Source organism: Annulohypoxylon maeteangense (genome assembly GCF_022496945.1).
Source record: "Annulohypoxylon maeteangense strain CBS 123835 unplaced genomic scaffold GGS22scaffold_2, whole genome shotgun sequence".
Taxonomy (NCBI): domain Eukaryota; kingdom Fungi; phylum Ascomycota; class Sordariomycetes; order Xylariales; family Hypoxylaceae; genus Annulohypoxylon; species Annulohypoxylon maeteangense.
Genome location: NW_025953249.1, coordinates 844,666 through 863,080, shown reverse-complemented (window position 1 = coordinate 863,080; position 18,415 = coordinate 844,666). Strand labels below are relative to the sequence as shown.

The following is an 18,415-nucleotide window of genomic DNA, read 5'->3' as shown; positions in this document are numbered from 1 at the left end:
ATCACGTTTTTTCCTGTTCACTTGCCTTGCACCATTTGCACCGGGTTGTGATCTCTCCGGGCGGGTATTAAGCGAAGTTGACTGGATTCCGGAAAAGTGCACGATTCAGTAACACTCACTGACCTCATTGACTCACGAATAACTTTCATGATACCTAATGGCGGTATGATATGTCAACACCAGAAATCATCAGATTCCAGAAGGAATCTTGTTTATTAGCATGAAACATTACCTACGTGGCACTGCGAAAAAGCTCTCTATTGGATTTATCTTTTTTTTTTTTTCAATGTTTCACAGGCCTTTCCCTATTTGGAGCTAGCTACAAGACAAGCCTAACGTGGGTACCCGTGGATACACAAAACGACCCAGTCGATGTGAAATGATGTCAAGCTTAAAAGCTAATCAAGAAGCTATGACCATTGTCCAAGGGGAAAGTCCAATCTGCTCCTTTCAATTTCACCGTCTAATGCAGTTCGATGCAGCAATCGCCAAGTTCCAAGGTTTTAATTCTCTTCCCCATAGTTCAACACTGGAATACATCCACCGTGAGGAACTACGCCGCTCCCTCGTAAACCCCTCGTAAGAAATACTCCGACTGCAGATCGGAACTTGGAGGGACCGGAGGGATCAATTTCTAGCCGCGGCAAAACAGAGGACAACACGCAGAACACGTTAGGGAGCCCCTGATTAGTATGTATTATGCCACGCACGCGAACTCGGCGGATTTCCACCAAACGGATCTACTTCGATAGCTTGGGTATTATGAGCTTACATATCTTACTATAGCCTATGGGGCATGCAAGAGCAAAGCTGGTAATACGTAAGATATCCATCTTGAAGATGTGGCTGATACGGAGAACGAACTTCAGATATACAGCGTAAGAAGCTTAAACAAAAAATAGAAATGGGGTACAAAATTGTCAACACCTTGGAATTGCAAAGATGCGATATTTAACCTATTTAGGTCGGGCGTTACACGCAATTGGGGACATGGGGGCGAGCGGGTACAACCGAGTTCGAAAATTGGAATGGCAGATCTCCTACAAAAGAAGCGTGCATACCCCTGGTTGCCATGGACCCCAATTTCTAACTGCCGCCTTATCGAGGAGAGCGATACGCCCGATTTCCTATTGCGAAAGGATAGTCTACTCGGCATAGGATCCCTCACAACGACGGGATACTAGCTATCGCCATCATATCTGTTGAATATAGCACGCCTCTGCGAAAGCGCCTGATATCGTCCTCGTGCCATCCATGTGCCAACCGAACGCGTGTCCGCGGGAGAAACGCCTCCTATAGAATGTGAGGGGACAACCAATCCAAGACAGTTGGTGCATGTCCCGAATAACCTGCGAATCAGATTGTGCCATCTTACGGTGTCGTGTCCGAGCCAGCCTTTCGGCCCCGGAATTAAACCTAATCCCACCTAGAAAGCTTCTAGACAACTATACGGTACGCATAGTAATAGGCTTAGGGCTGTGCTTCGTTCGCATTCGGAGAGGCAGTATAATATCTGACCTATCGGAGCCGCGCCTCACCGCTACACCTATTCTAGAACTTAAGCCTTACTTATATGTAAGTAAGCATTAAGTAAATGCTGTACCTAGTGATATATTGGAAATATCCATAGTTACAAAGAAGGAAGCGTCATCTTTAATGTAGTATCTACACATGGTAAAAGTATGACCGCAGCTGAAATTGGTCAGGGGTCTATATCTCGCCAGATATGTCTTAATACGCCGTGTAATTCGCGAGCCGAGACATTACGATAATAATTCGTCCCTCTTGTACGACAACAAAGAGCTTTTCGACCACCCTGGTCCTTAACCAACATGCGGGATCAGGACTAATGTTTCTAGAAGTCTCAGGTAGGTAGGTACCTAGTAGGTATATGCACGTAAATCAAAGAATATGTTTCATATACCGCAAACGCGGGCTTTTGATTGGGAATAAAATCTGAGGGTAGTAATAATATATAATAGGTACCTAGCATCATAAGTTTATACTTGCATCGGGCTGTAATCGCCTAATGTTGAATACTTCCTCGCCTGAATAATAATGATCCAGCTAAGTTGGGCGTAGGAATTCTGGGACTGGGACTAGGACCCGATTCTGAACTAATGCTATTGCCTCCGAGAATAAGGGTAGGAATGTTAGCTTCCGGGATGGAATCGGGTCCCGGCGGCGCTGCTCCGACCATAGGTGTTCCAGTTGCGCCTTTCTCGAGCGTCTCCTTATAGAATAGTTCTAGTGCGCTCGCATCGCTACAAAATTTCTCTAGTGCGTCTTTGAGAGCTTCCGGTTCACCAAGAGCATTAACATTGGGACTTGGTGGACAAGGTTGAGGTCCGCTCGTGCTGCCGCTACCGCTAGGTGATGGTTCGGGCGGTGCTCGAGACGCGGCAGACGCAAATAGTACGGGCCTAAACATTGGTGATGATATCGGTGTGGGTTCAGCAATGCCATAGTTAGTATACCCGCTTGTATTCATAAGCCGTGAGACGCGCTCGTTGGGCACCGCCTCAGTGCGTGGTTGAGTAGCCTGGAAACCGGCTGCCCGATTACTGCACAGCCTATTGGCTAGAATGAGAAAATCACCTTCATCAGTAATCTCAGCCAAGATAACCCCCGAACGATGGACATATTGGGAATATTTGAAATCCGGCTTGCCCCATGAATAGCTGATGTCTACGTTGCTCGGGAAGTTAGAGGCGGCCTCAACGTCGAGCACATAATTGAATTTCTTCAGAAGGGCCTTTTGGTAGTAATGCTTCCCAGGCTGGGCTTGTGGGCCGAAGGAAGTAGGGTCATAATATGTCACTGGATGTTGAGTAGGGGGCGGTAGTGCGAGTTTAATACTATATGGTCTTCGGAATGGGTTGATCTCCGTGATACGACAAGCTTCTGCGATAGGCACCTCAACAAGTCGGAGGCCATGCTGCGCTGCTGTCAGTGCCCAAGTCTTGAGTGTATCTTCGATAAGTTTCGCCGTGACATTCATCCAGTCGATGCGAATATGATAACAATTGTCAGGATTATGGAGCCGGTCATAATGCAGGTTAATCCTCTCAGGGCGATATGACCTTTTGCGAGGATCAACGTCATACTTCATCATTTTACTTAGGACGACCTTAGGCTTTCTCCCGCCAATTGTTGCCAAAGTGGGTGTCGTGCTGCCCGATATTGGCGAATTCTCTTCATGAATAGAGATCGGCTTCTGCATCCCGGGTTGATTAGGTCGGGGTGAGTCTTTTGGCGGATTCTCTGATAAGGGTGTAGAAGGAATTGAAACATCTCTCCTTCTCGAATTAAACCATCCAACAGGATGAGGTTTCGCATAATCGCTAACGACTTGATAAAAGAATTGGCCGTCGCGAAAGTGATGTCGCCTCTCTACATGAACAAAGATACCACGATCACGATCCTTCTTCGCGTCTTTAGTATAATCCTTATCCTTATCTTTCATCCTATCTTCCTCGAGAACCATTAAAGAATTACCTAACTCGACCGCCTCTTCCCGACTATCGAGGTCTTCAAAGTTGTCAAGCAGCCAGGTTGTCATGTCCGATCCTATGAAACAATGATAATGAATTCGGAAATGCCATCGTCGCGTTTGCATTCGGATCCCACCGAGTTCGACCGGCTGTTGAATTGCTTCAGCCAGGGCAGAGACATTGAAATTGGTTTTGGAGAAACGCTCTTTATCTGAGACCAAACCTTTACGGTGCGTAGTCTCCATGCTTTCAAATAATGGAAGCGTTTCCATCTCAGCAGCGATCACTACCGAAGGATCTTCGGTTTTGTAGGTGATGTCGAGGGGATTGGGGTCACGTTTCCTCGCTCCGGCACTTTGAAACTGACGTTCAGAAGGAGGTAAGAATCGATACCGTTGCCAATGTTGGGCTAGTCTTTTAATGCCCTCGAGCCGCACTTCTTCCTCATCATCCCCATTCCGTGGCGCCGGAGCCGAGGAAGTTCGAGGATACATTGGTATGAGCACAAATCGAGCCCTCCAAAACCGCAGGTTCTCTGTCATCTCGTCCGTATGCCCGGCAAGATATGAATCTATATGGTTCCAATTACGTTCCGGTTTAGGAGTCATGATGTCGACATCGATACTGTGGTATGTTTCATCGAGTAGAGTACGTATTGCTGGTTTATATGAAGGCAATTGCACCATCTGAGTTAATGGCTCGGTTGGTTTCCGTATATAAATATTCACTTCAACTTCGGTGCCATTAACACACGATAGTTGGTGAATCGTGTTACCAACACTCATGAAAATACTTGTTCCGTCGCCGATAGTTTTGTCTATAGAGAACACATCCGCGATTCTTATGGCCTTTTGGTCGAATGCCTTAGCTACAGATGGGCCGGTAACGACTTGAAATCCGTGCGAGAACCGAGTGCTAACTAACTCTCTTAAAAACTCCACACGCGAGATAGGTTGCTCGGCAATTTCATCTTCTATTTCTTGAGAAATATTATATGGCTGACGTTGGTATTCGACATTGAATTGAGCTTGCGTTGGGAAATACTCTGTCGTCAACGGAACAGCTGCAGGGCAAGACAATGATTTCCATTTCATGACTCTCATTTCGGATGGCCGCGGAAAGACATGTTGCCATCGACTAAACAAGATCGAGTCATCGACTTTATTGACATTCGGATTCGACGGATTAAGAACTACCAACCAAGGGGCCATGGCAGTGGTCGGCGATAGTGTGGTGGGTAATTCCGGTACACCCCCGGCTCGCAGCTTTGAATTATATAGCCTCTTTTGATCTTCTTCTCTGAGAGCATTGGAATATCTGAGATCTCGATCATCGGGCCGCGCGCTTCTAGCAATAGGCGTGGCTGGTACCTGGCCAGATTTTAATGTACCAGCAGGATCTAAAGTCTGGACCGGGGGTTTTATTTGAATCGGGATACTTGGTGTTGCTTGGGTAAGACCGGTCACCGAATCAGTTGCTGTGATTAACGGGATATTTCTGATACTTGCTGAGTGCGAAGAACCTGGCCTTGTCGCAGATTTAATTGGCGTGATTGGAGTCATCCTTGGGGTTGAAGGAGTATTAGATCCTAGACCAGTAGCATCAACTCGGGTGACATTCTCTGTTTTTACTTCTCCTGTAAATGGTTTGGCTGCAGCGATACCAAAGCCGCGCTGGCCAAGGCTAATCTGCCTCATGAACTTGGGTTGTCTCGCTGATGGGGGCTTGGACTTGGTGGTAGAGTTGCGTCGAGAAACGACAGTAGAGGCAGATACATCCAGCCGTATCCTACTCGATGATGAAACACTCGACGATAATCCAGTCGAAGCTCCAGCATCTTTGTTGTCCCCTATTGAAGTACCAAACAGATTAACATCTTCCATCAGTTGCTTGCCGGTGCTCTCCTCAAGTTCTCGATAAGGATGAGTCGACGGTAAAGGTCGATGTGCTGGGAGCCGAGCCCTTGTTTCGTCATAAGCCTGCAGTTGTTTCCAGAGTAATGTCTCCCCGGTCTTCGTTAACTTGTCTGGGATAAACTTCAGGAAACCGTATACTGGATCGAATAACGTTTCAGGAACCTTTAGATTCCCAATATGTGTCGATAGACGATCGTCACCGCGCACCAGTTTTGTCCTATTTTCAAAATTGCCAACAGTACTTGAATATGCGGGATCGGCATGCAACGGGGTTGTCTCAATTTCATTGGTTTCGAGTACACTCCTCATTTGGAGGTCGTAGAGTCTGCACCGAATTGTAAATTCATCTTGGCCATCATCTGGGGATTGAGCTGAGGCAGACAGAGTAATGCCTTGGAAGGACAAAGCCTCTTCCGACTTGCCGGTCCAGTAGGAAATATGCAACCACTGTGGTACCGCAAAGGCCCATTCATCGGCGTACAAGGTAGAACTTCCCGAATCGACCCGGCTAGACGAATCGCCTACCTTTGTGGGAGACACAGATTCGCTTAGCGTAGTATAGCTACCGGCAAGAGGTGTAGGTTGTTTTGGCGTGCTGTCACGGCTTCTAATTTGACGAGGGTGTGACCTTTGGTTTGCTTCGAGGAAGTGTGGATTCCGATAACGAAACAGAGGAACGGAATGCAGTGGTATGTTCGGAATACAGATTAGATCGATGCCAATTCCATTGCCGACGAGGGCTTCCGTCGTCCGTCGCAAGGATTCATATTCGACTTCGAAAACTCCTGGGCCCGGGCTGATGACCACTATGGATATTCCGGTACGTAAAAGATCTCGATCTACATAATCGTGGGCGTACAAGGAAGATGCCAAGTTAATAGCTTCAAGAAAATTTCCATACATAGCCAAAGAAGATTGTGCTTTAATCTTATTAGTGGAAGTGCTTTTTGCAGAGGGATCCTCGGGAATCTCCATATCATTGCTCATGGCATCTTGATGATGAAGACTGATGTCTCGGCGGAAGACGTTAAACTCCATCTTCAACTGGTTTAATATCTTGGTCCACTCTCCGCTAGACATCTCGCTCACGACAACACGGTAAAAGTCTTTAAATGGACGCCTATCACCGGAAGTTTGGTATCCGGTATAGTAGTCATTGTGAAGAGCCGAATTTGCGAACTCAGTTGTTAGCCCTGTGTCATACTCGACCCTGGCGAAAAGTACGATGCTGACTAAGTGCTTAACTTGCAGCAGAGCCCATTTTTTGAAAAGGACGGGTAGGAAGCCGTTCACAACCTTGGAAAACATGATTTCGCCTGAACCGTCGGAGTCAAAGTCCCACATTTCCCGCGCCATTTGTATGAAAAGGACGTATCTAGCGGACTCGCTCCGAAAGATGGGTCGGGTGTTGCGGCCGAAGTAGGCAGACCGGGTTTTGCGCCCTTCAACAAAAACCGTACTTACGGTAGCCTTAATCGCACCTAGGAAGTATACCACTTGGCCTTTGTATACTGTACTATCCGTTAAGTCGGCGACAGCAAGTCTCCACATGTCCGCGCGGGACATATACATATCCTTGAAGGTGAGCTCGACGTGCGAGGCTTCAACGGCGGGCGTAAGATGATCAACCGGAGCAAGTATCACCTGTGTCCCTTTTCTCATATTGAATGCGTTACCGATCTGCTTCGAGACATATACTTCTATATTCGGATTCCTAGCCTTGAACTCCTTCGATACATCCTTAGCGATAAAAACGTATCTTCGGCCCGCATCGGTGTCAGGTCTCGAAAGGTCATCGGTAGGAGTAAGGTTGGCGAAACCCCGATTATAAGATGCCTGTCGCACGGAGCCATATTGAGGACCTTGTGCGCGATCTTGGTCTGACTTTATAGGGGTGATAGACATTAAGGCGCCAGGTTGAATAGTTCCTCCAAACAAGTCGAAATTGATAAGGACTTCATCGCGAATGATGGAGTCATTGATAGTTACACTACATATTCGTTCGTTCGCTCGTTTCGGTGGCAGAGGATCTCGCGAGGTCGAGTTCCCGGAGACATTATCTGGAGATATGGGCGACTCTTCCGAAGTCCTGTCGAGGCTCGACCTGCTGAATTGTCGCAGATGTGACGTCCATTGCGAAGCTCGTCGCGGCGCCGAAGGCGAGAGGGCGGAATTCCGAGACATTTTGCCCTTACTATCCTATTTCAAAATTAATTGAACCCGTCATTGTGGAAATACTAGCCACCCTTCTATAATTGAGGCAACGCCGTCGCAAAGGATGGCTAGACTATAACTTGAATAGTTTCAAGTATGATGCAAGTTTACTAATGACGATGTGCCCAGACAGCCAGGATTGCTACCTCTACCTAGCAAGCTGTATGGGTCATTAGTGGCAGAATCCATTCTACCGCCTTCCTTTTCTGTTTAGCGTGCGCAAACGGTACCTAAGTACCTAAGGTACATATATACATGTACTTAACTTTGTCCCTCCTTCGTGCCTGCAATTTTTAGATCAACTTGCATCCATTATTCACCTCATGCTGTAATTCACCATTAATGTTATTTTCATTGGTACCTATACCTATTGCTAGATTCCACTCTCGAATATTTGAGCTATGGATACTTTCAGTGGTTTCCATTCAGTCAAAGCCAACATTCACCTCGCCGTTCGTTTTCTCCGTCACAATCTTTCGAGTTAATTTCATCAAATTGTCTCTGAGTACGTCATCCTGTGCGAGTGCGCTTCCCTGCTCAGGTATAGCCGGTGGGCAGATATACTTGCCAGATTCCCTCGTACACGTCGCGGCAAACATCGTCGAGACTGCTCCTTCGAATTGGTCCTTCTTGAAGGGCTCCATGCCAGTAGCCATCAGATACCCGCCAAGCGGGAATGGTTCGAAGATGTCTTCATTACTCATCTTAGTACTCACGAATCCTGGATGAGTTGCATTCATAAGTAACCCAGGATAACCCCCTTTCGTAACCTTCTCCGCGAAGTACCTAGTATAGAGGATGTTGGCAAGTTTGCTGCGTCCATATTGAGCATTGGCCCCAAGATCGCGATTCAATTCCTCCAAGCTTTCAAATTTCGTATCACTCGGGGCCGCTTGGTGCGCATTGCTAGACTGATTCGAAATGCGCACAATGTTACCTCCCTCGGCGGTTTGTTTCATCAATGGAAGTAAATAAGATGTCAAGATCACATGGCCCATATGGTTGACTGCCATGTGCCTATCCACGCCATAGTCGGTGAGTTGGTAAGTCATAATCCCTCTAGCTGCGTTGTTAATCAGGATATCGAGCCTGTCGCTAGCCTTCTTGATCTCTTCTGCGACATCCTTCACCCTCCACCAATCTGACAAGTCGCAACGTATCCATTTGGTCTTGTTTGCCGCCTCCTGGCCTAGATCCTTTGCGATGGCATCTTTCGCGCCTGCCACAACCTCTTCGGAAATAGAAAGAATATAGATTTTGGCGATATTATGCTTCAGCAGGGTATAGGTACAGCCATAACCAATACCCTCACTCCCGCCCGTAACTACAGCGGTCTTTCCTGACAAGTCTGGGACTTGGTCCAAGTTGAACTGATGGGTTCCAAGGTGTTGGGCCTTGCCACCAAAATTCTCTGCCAGTGTATTCTAATTTTGCTTGCTATTAGCTTGGCTTCCGAACGATACTTATCTGCGGTCCCTAATATTTGGGATATTGACTTTCTACAGTCATATACATATATGAAAGTGCATACCTTAGTGGTGTCCATATTCTCTAGGAGGTGTCTCGATGTTGTTCCTTGATGAATTGACCTAACTAATGTTTTTGAGCTAAGCACAACTTTGAACGAGCTTTTCAAATAGAAGCCTGGACAGCGAGCAGTGAGATGGAATAGAGATGCTTGATTGAATATGCTGCTAAATGTGTGAGATGTAACATGCATTGTGGTACGAATGATTCTGCAATACCCAGTACCTTCTCAAACATCTTAGATTCATAGATTGCCATTATATTTATTATACAGGATCTCTATCGTTTTGGAGTCATCATAGATATGTATAAAGCAGTCATCAATCCTATTATCGACCTGGGTAGGTAGCAGGTGTAAAGATATTTCGCTCAATCCATGATGTCGTGACTCGGTGCTTTCCTTAGTAGACGTCAGGGGAATAGGCAGTGCCTAGGTATGTACCTAGTAGGTAGTTAGCTGACCCGCTAGTTAGATCTGAGATTCGCTCCTACCAAAATAATTGCTTGCATAGAAGGAACGACTCCAATTAACGTTAAATATGAAGTTCATTATATTAGATAATCATTTCACATATGGCAAGATCTTAATCATTTCGTAAGCTTTCTTTAAAGATTTCTTAACCAAGACTCAAATATTCATAACTCGGCCGATTATCCGCAGTCACTACATATTAACCAAACAACCATATCCCACCTGATAAGTGGGTATCCGACGTGGCTTACAGCGTTCAATGTTGTGTCATTGCACGACTCAACATCAGGATTGATTCAAGGATTGCCTCTGAAGTGACTGGTATCTAAGCTACCGAACGCTACCTAGATAGTAGGTAAGAAATAATCTCGAGGAGGAGCGCACGTAGCGTTTAGATGCGTTCTAATATCTCCCAGGCAGCGTCTTTCTATTTCTCAAGAATAGATAAAGGCGAATTTTCAATTGAGTCTGGCAATTCAATACTAATATCGTTATACTCGCCGGGTTCCAACGACCCGTTCGTTGGATCCATTCCCTGGACTCATGTGCGGCCACGACACCACTTAAGCACCTACCTACTAGGTAAGTCTCACAGCTCATCGTCGGCTAAGATTCCCGGGAATATATCACTGTACACAAGTATACAAAATACAAAAATCTTCGTCCATGCACATTTCACAAGAATGTCTTGTTTCTCCTGAACTATCTAATCACTAAAATAAGTTAGATATCGGCCGAACGCTTTCTTCTCTTTACGCACAATAAGGAATACGACGTGTCGTATTTACCCACATATTCAATTGCCGTCCGGGGTATCCAAGATTCCTTTCATTTTTTGTCGGTGCAGCGCCCGGCGCCCGGCCCCTGGATCATATCACGTTTCGTCGTTGAATCAAACTACGGGGTTGATCTGCGTTTCAACGATCTCCCCCGACAGAGCACCCCGATCAGGTCTCCGAAGTCATATTAGAAGCTCTTGCCAGGTAAACTCACGTCTCTATATCATGTTTCCAATTCTCCTTTTTCTCCCTTAGACACCATCATCATCATCTAATAACGTAAGTTTATTATGGAATTGTGAATTCAGGTGAATCATTCAGCTTACCGAATGCTTACTTTCTTCCAGGTCGCAACCTTCTACTTTCCATATAAAACTACGAGCAACATTGAGATGGGCAATTGATCTTTCCTTCCATACATATTTCAACCGACCCCAAAATAACCAAGGCGGCGATTTCCATATTTTTTATGACATTCGCCCGGTCGTTCCTCAGAATTACTTTTTAGGAAGGATTGTCAGCTCCGCCCTCCAATTCCGGCTCCGGTTCCGTAAGCCGGCATTGTAGACCCATCATGGGCAAATTCAAGCTTTCGTCCAAGCAGAAGCTTATTGCTATAATATGTATTTCATTCTCGTTTTTCGTTGCCGAGTTGGTTGGTATGTTACACCGAATCCTGCTGCAATTTGCATAATTTAAATGTGAGCTGACCAAGAGCTTCAGTGGCATTCTTCACCAAATCTCTCGCTCTGTTAGCAGATGCTTTCCACTACGTATGTCATATGCCCAACTATATTATCGTATAATTTTATATCTAACTATCTATCCATCCATCTTAGATGAATGATTTGATCGCCTATTGTGTGGCCCTAGCTGCAATTATTGTACGTCAAACGAATTGTTGTCCGAGTATATCTTAACAGCTTAATTAATCAGTACTGAATTTTAGATTTCCGATTCCAAAACACCCCCTGACAACTTTTCGTTTGGCTGGGCGCGTGCGCAGCTGCTGGGTGCTTTCTTCAATGGCGTCTTTCTTCTCGCCCTCGGCATATCCATCTTTCTCCAATCAATCGAGAGATTCATCTCTATCGAACGTAGGTTTTTTTGCTAACTTCAAAATATTTTGACATATTTTTGGGTTACTTAGCTGACATATGATAGGTGTCGATAACCCCGTACTAGTTCTCATCATGGGATGTGTTGGGTTTACGTTGAATCTCCTCAGCGCGACCTTATTACACGAACTTCATGACCATGATCATGGTCATGGACACGGTCATGGGCACAGCCATAGCCACTCAGATTCAGACGAACATGAACATGCTGAGAATCATGGACATGGACATGATCATCATCACGGCCACGTTAATGTCGAGGCTGGAAGACAGGTGAATGGCAGCTTTGTCGAAGATCATGACGAAATTCCCCTAACCGTGAGGCTTCCCCAGTTTACTCCTATATATACTGTTACTAAACTTTATGTAGCCTATCAGCGCCCATGCTGAGCACCGACACACGATTGTGAATCTGCAGTCATCGGGTCATGACCTTGGTATGATGGGTGTATTACTTCATGTTATCGGCGATGCATGCAACAATGTCGGAGTTATCATCGCCGCCTTGATTATCTGGCTTACATCTTCCGAGGCTCGATTTTACGCCGACCCGGGCATCAGTATGGGCATTGCTATCATGATCTTAGTAACATCGATTCCCCTCGTCAAGAATAGCGGCAAGATCCTCATGCAGAGCTCCCCGAAGGATGTTCCTTTAGATGATGTCAAGCATGACCTTGAGAAGGTACGTCATAGCAAAATAACTATACAATATTTTAGGCTAACGAAACATTAATACTATAGATCCCTGGCATTGAGTCGGTCCACGAATTACACATCTGGCGCCTCGATCAGAAGAAGTCCATCGCAACAGCCCACATAGTAGTGTCAAATACTGAGATGAGCGACTTCATGGATCGTGCACGTACTGTTGGCGAGTGTCTACATGCCTGGGGCATTCATTCGGCAACTCTTCAGCCTGAGCTTGCAACGCCGACAACTGCATCATCCGTAATCGCCGCCGATAACAGCAACGACAACGAGGAGCGTATCAGTACGGATAACACTGCAACGAGCCCTGTAGTCGAAACTGGTGGGATTGTGTCATCCTCAGGTGCGTCGATTAGAAGACGACGTATCGAGATGGCAGCCCCTTGTCAAATCGCCTGTGGAAATCTGTGCGAGGGTTTGACATGCTGTAATAAAACTACTATGCGTATCTAGCTGCAGGTCACGGAAAGGACCATTATTATGTTTCGGGTTCATGGGAGTCATGGGATGGGTTGCTAGTATGTTAGGAATCAAAGACTTGGCAACATTCATGGCTTAGGAACAGGGATTCGATATTAACTTATGAATCAATAAATGAGCTTTAGCTGATGAATTCTGTTACCATTTCAATGAAATGATACCTTCTATACGAAGCCTGCCTGAGCTGAAAGCTACTCCGACCACGATACAGCTTGGCCTATTGATTTATGTACCACCTACCTGCCTTGGGGGTACCCAGCATGTGGCAATTTCTGGATTGGTATTGTCAATAATTGAGGCCATCTATACCTAATTGACGATATTGATAGTACCTATCATGCGTAAACGTTTATTAGCTAGAACCCAAACCCGTGGGCTTGGTCCTTAGTACATATCCGTAGTAACATGCTCTATACCTAGGTGAAGAAGGATCGCGGTAGATCTCCAACGCCACTTACGAAATGTCATGCGTAGTTCGAAATCGCGATACCTTACAATCAAAACGTGGGGGACAGGGGCTGCTGCAAAGGTGGGGGTTCGTAGCTGTTCTGACAGGGCTGGATCTCTCGAAGGAACAAAGAGAAAAAAAGGAATATGATGCGCAGGTCGGTTTGAAAGGAAGAAGCAAAATGGATAAAAGCAAGGGTTTAAAGCCCGCATGCAGCCGCAGCAGGAAGAAGCAACTCTGCATATCCGAGCTGCAGCTCTTCCCTCCCGCATCGTAACTAGGATCTGCTTCATTAAGCATGAGCGCACATGGATATTACGTATGTGAACGACCTCGTTAGCAAACCGCAACAACGACTCCAGCTACCTCCAACTTCTTTCTCCAAACAGAAATCAACTCGGCCTCATTTCCGAAGTCGGATCGCTTCACCTTGCGTATAAGTAGAGATCTAATCTAATCGATCTTGTCCAGGCATGGGACGAAACCGGTGTGCGTCGTTTGTCACCGTCAATACGCGCGCTGACTGGTCCAGACGCTGATGGGTGTACGCGCCCCCCTCGCTCACCTGCTCAAGTCGGGAAAGGACCCGAGCGACGGAGCCGCGAAGGGGATCTGGATTCCGCATTCCGCAAGTACAGCCGACCTGCGCAACCACACCGATTTTTTTCTCGCATCCCCTTCTTCATTTTTTCCATCTGACTTTCCAAGGTGGAATGCCATTTTTTTTCTCCCTCTCGGAACAACGTAAGCGTAAGCCCCCCCTTTTCTCGCTTTCTGGTTTCTGGGAATCGTGTCCTCGATCTGGGGACTTCAGCCCTGCACAACCTCAGCCGCGGTCACATCGCGCGCGTGCAACCTACCACTTGCAGTACCGCGGATGGCCTGCCCACGGATGACATGCCCTGCCTGCGGGGTCCTTTTGGCTGGCTGACTGGCTGAGCGCCCGGTGAGGTCGTAGGTTGCTTTTATCGGTACCGAAACTGAGGGCTTTCTAGATACTTACCTAGGTAAATGCGCATTTCTCTTGTCCTTGATGATACTCGTGGTAGCAACACGAGATATCTGGCTAAAATGCCACGGGCGGCCCCGGCCCGGGAGGGATTCTTTCATGATGTATGTGCGACGTTCACTCTCGCCTTGTTGTATTACGTAGGTCGTATTACGTATCATCGTTTGACGATGGTTGAATTCGACCTCAGTCTGCTCATAGATCATGATTATATCTCATTTCTGCCTCTTTGAAATGCACAAGTTAGGCAAATACGCCTGGTAGACAGGCAATCTTCCTATTGTTTTAGGCTTTGGAATGCTACATTCTGCGGCATTATATGATACCGGTACGTGTATGCGCCGCATGGGATCATGAAATTGCGGTCAACGGTGATCATTATCACGACTTGGCTTTACCTAGCTACGCCTGAGCAGGCTACGGTTGGATCGCGTAGCAGGTAATATGCTAATTCAAGTAAATTCGGGTATAATCAAGGTTGAGAATGCCAATGCTGATTGTGTCATTTCATTCTCGCTAAGCAGTTCTTTGTGCGACATCAATCGGGAAGCGGTACACCGTGTATTCTTACAGGCCTGTGCCTAGAGATCGCGTTTTCGAAATATTATTTTGCTGTAAGGATTCGGTTCACAGGGGACTTGAGACCAGGATTGCGATATCCACGCCTATCAAGTCCGCTGATATCGGCGGGAAGTTGTGAAGAACGCCGCTGCCCCGCGCATCCGATCCGGGGTAGAGGGATCTCTCGGCGTTTAGCGGCGGGGAAACTGCGCTTGAGTGGTTTCTCAATGAGTTGTTATATCCGTAGATGCGGACCAGTTATCGAGATGACCTAGCAACTGTGTCTCACGGCTGACGTCAAGGGGGGATGAAGACGGAGGGGAGATAAGAGAAAAGAAAACCAGGTCGTCGGCGACCTAAGAGAAATACTTTGCGACTATGAATTATCCATTGGCGCGCCTAGCGACAGCTAAATTTACCTTCTCGAGGGGTTGAGGGCTTAAAAGTTGTTGAAGACATACCCCTGAATAACGCAGGAGTGAGATGAATACTTGATGACATTCATCAAGACATGACTGCATCATATTTCGAGTCATATTTCCTTACCATAGCTGCACTTATCATCTCATACGTTACCTCTCACGTCTGGGAAGGAGGTGAATATTATACGCTGGTGCCTCCCTACATGTTGCCACGAATAGACTGTGATTAGAAATGCTTATGCGATGATAAACGGCGACCTGGCAGCCTGGGTAGGAGGATATACTTCGTTGATTCGATCTCGAAATGTAAGGAGTAGAATATGTTGTCATCGTAAGCGGGAGCTGCTTACATGACGGAACACAGCGGGATTAACACGAGTATTGTTAACGTTTTGTTCAAGGCGCAAAAACCCATGGAGATGAACTGAAGATCTCCTTGTCATAATTCTCATAACTTTCGACCATCGGAGCTGTCCCTATCTCATACAGCAAAGAGTTTTCGTATAGCTGATAGTTGAGTGACCTCACGTGTCATCTGGCTGTTGTAATATTTGATTGTAATGTCAGCGTTTCAAAGAGCTGAACTTGCCCAATACTGCAGCATTCATGGTGTGACAAATACTGATCTGGGAATGTGAGGATTTTAGAAACAAATTTCCAAGGTTCTTATTCGTTGTCCATCAGCCAATAGCTTTCTCATTAACGCTGTCGTATTTGATTTTCAGAAGCAGCTGACGGCTTGGTTTCACACGGGGCTAGAGGGCGTCACAGCGGATACTAGCGACTATTCGCTTGAATGGCGACCAACTCACTTACAGTAGTATCACCCACTCTCTGCTAATCACTAGTCAATTGCGAAAGTAAGGAGAATGATCTGTTCGTGTCGCTCGACGATCCGCAGGCACAGGTTGGGGCTGTACCAATCTCCCGTAGAGGATGGCTCTAACGTTAGAAGCCATTCCTGCATGCCATACGAGCGAGTTGGCTTGGGAAATGGATCTGACGCTGCTTATCAACGCTGATTTGGGATCAAGCGATGTTTTGGATATTAATGATCGCCGGCGCTGGACCTACGCGTTCTAGATGACTTCACTCGCAGCTCCGCACAGTTCTATTACGCACGCCTGGGCATACATCTGGTTAAGTGACACTGATCTTGTCCCCAGATCTTCGGTTCAAATCGCCGATCGAGTTTGACGAGGATAAGATCGCTCGAGATGATTTAAAGTGCCTGGCCATACAGGAACTTTGTAGCGTGCCATTGCTGATTCTGGGGGTGACAGTGATGTTCCTGGCAGTCTGTGCAGTCTGGGGCAGCTGCGCCGTAGCAGCGTAGGTGCGTAGGTACGTAGGTAGGTGAGAGCACAACCCAAACAAATGGAGATCTCACCTAGAGGATGACATACGCCTTTTACCCAATTACGAACAAGGGTCCTGTTGAGATCGTCGGGAACACGCGCTTGATAGGATACCTGGTCAATGCACTACGGCAAGGGGAACAAGAGGAGTAAGGAGTAAAAAAAGCTTTTGGTTAGAGCTTTCCACTTTCTCCATTCTGATGATCACTTGAAAAATAGCGCATTCGATTTGCCGTTTGCTAGAGCATGGGAGTTAGAATCAAACAAGTTGCTAGTGCTGAGCCGGTAGTCGAAGCGCGTAGCCTATGAATGAACATCCAATGAGGACTCAACGAGACGTGGTTGAAGAGCTACATGTCTAATCGATAAAATTAGTCTCCGCTCATATTTCGGAGCCTCAATCATCACGAGGAAGCCCCGAAAAAAAGGGTCCAACCCGGTTGTTGCGGCATCACCGTAGCGTGGACCGTGGCTGCGTGGTCTGTTTCTAACATGGACCCATGGGACTAGCAGAATCGATATGTAAGTCTTGATGATGGACCTAGAGCGCCCTACTATGTAATTAGCTACATCCTTCAACATGTCGATCCTCGTGAGACTGTAACGTGAAGACTTGATTTTAGGAACCTTTTTTACAACCAAGCGAAAAGTGACCCGAGCGCCAAGAGGATGCGAGATGAGATCGAGAGACGTGCCGCTGGACGTCACTGGATAAACTACCTAACAACCTAGGTAGCCAAGAAATACATTTGCCGACGGGAAATCATCACGGGCTGCGCGGGCTGGCAGAAGTAGGACCTAGGTAGACGGGACTGGCAGGTGGAGCTGACTGCCCAGGTGCTTACCAATGACCTGACTTACATCAACATCACCGACGCTACGAAGGTTACATACCTAAGCACTCGGCTGAGTTGAGAAATACTTATTAGTAAATAACAAGAGCCTGGGTTTTCACGGCGAGTATCCCGGAATAGTACAATTTTAATCGTAAGTGGGTTACCTAACAGAGTTCTTGTGGTGCCGACCAGAAGGTCTAGCCCCGTTGTCAGCTAGTGTCTATTACGTTATTAGATGGAAACAGAAATTGCAAAGGTGTCGTCGGATGCGACACTACGGTCTGGCCTCGGACTTCATAGCAAGCTGAGCCTCATCCCGAGATTGTCCAAAAGGATACTTTTTCCGTGGCGCACAAAGTACGACAGCCGCGTCAGCAGCGGATGTTCGCGAGACGCAAGACATCTATCCCACCTCGGCTGCCCATTCAATGATTCATTCGAAGCTCTGGGGTTGAGGGGTAATAGTTCACCGCCGGGAGTTCGAACATGTCGTCCGATGAAAATGCTTGCTTCGTCTGGAGATGGGCGAAGGGTTTCGGACGGGTTCAAAGTCTGGACTACCTTGGTAACCTAAGGTAGTTCAGACTAGCATAGGCGGCTAGGTAGCGCAGAGACGCAGAAATGTGATCATATGTCAAGCATATGCATGCGTAGACCGGCGAATGATGATGGTCCAAATAACACTAGACCAAATGCTCCAGAAACGGTGTTTTGGATCAAGGGAAGATCCATGGGGCATACTAATAGAAAAACTTTCCCACATGTGAGGGGTTCGAATGGACTTTTGATATAAATTGCGAACGGAGTAATATGTATTACTAGTAGGTAAGCAAGTGCATAAAGTACTAGGTAAGACTATTATCATTGTATGTGTCACATATATACGGCGACATAGTAGATGATGTGAGGATAGTACTATGTAAGTTCGTAGGAAATTTAGAGAATTAAGAATAGAGTCGCGTGTGAGAGTCCCGAAGCAGGGATGAGCTGCGACCGCTTTTCCCGAGTTATCGTGGCTTAAAAGGGAAATGGGTGCGATGCTGCTGTAATAAATGATTAAAACTAACAGC

General features: G+C 46.6%; 3 protein-coding genes across 3 annotated transcripts; 1 reads left to right on the top strand and 2 right to left on the bottom strand.

The window, feature by feature from the left end:
* Nucleotides 1-1,673: 1,673 nt before the first annotated feature.
* GGS22DRAFT_152392 (vacuolar membrane-associated protein IML1) lies at nucleotides 1,674-7,743 on the bottom strand. The gene has a single exon (XM_047959679.1). The coding sequence runs from the start codon at nucleotides 7,592-7,594 to the stop codon at nucleotides 2,027-2,029; it is 5,568 nt and encodes a 1,855-aa protein (XP_047822642.1). The 5' UTR covers nucleotides 7,595-7,743; the 3' UTR covers nucleotides 1,674-2,026.
* Nucleotides 7,744-7,939: 196 nt separating this feature from the next.
* On the bottom strand, nucleotides 7,940-9,170 carry GGS22DRAFT_196660 (retinol dehydrogenase 12; the record flags this gene model as incomplete). Its single annotated transcript, XM_047965869.1, has 2 exons — nucleotides 7,940-9,048; nucleotides 9,156-9,170. 2 exons carry the CDS (start codon nucleotides 9,168-9,170, stop codon nucleotides 8,050-8,052), a joined length of 1,014 nt encoding a protein of 337 aa, XP_047822641.1. The 3' UTR covers nucleotides 7,940-8,049.
* A 1,358-nt stretch (nucleotides 9,171-10,528) lies between these two features.
* GGS22DRAFT_63221 (cation efflux protein) lies at nucleotides 10,529-12,832 on the top strand. Its single transcript, XM_047967610.1, has 8 exons — nucleotides 10,529-10,681; nucleotides 10,750-11,061; nucleotides 11,126-11,175; nucleotides 11,242-11,286; nucleotides 11,352-11,499; nucleotides 11,567-11,838; nucleotides 11,891-12,205; nucleotides 12,265-12,832. The coding sequence occupies exons 2-8, from the start codon at nucleotides 10,977-10,979 to the stop codon at nucleotides 12,682-12,684; spliced, it is 1,335 nt and encodes a 444-aa protein (XP_047822640.1). The 5' UTR covers nucleotides 10,529-10,681; nucleotides 10,750-10,976; the 3' UTR covers nucleotides 12,685-12,832.
* Nucleotides 12,833-18,415: the final 5,583 nt, after the last annotated feature.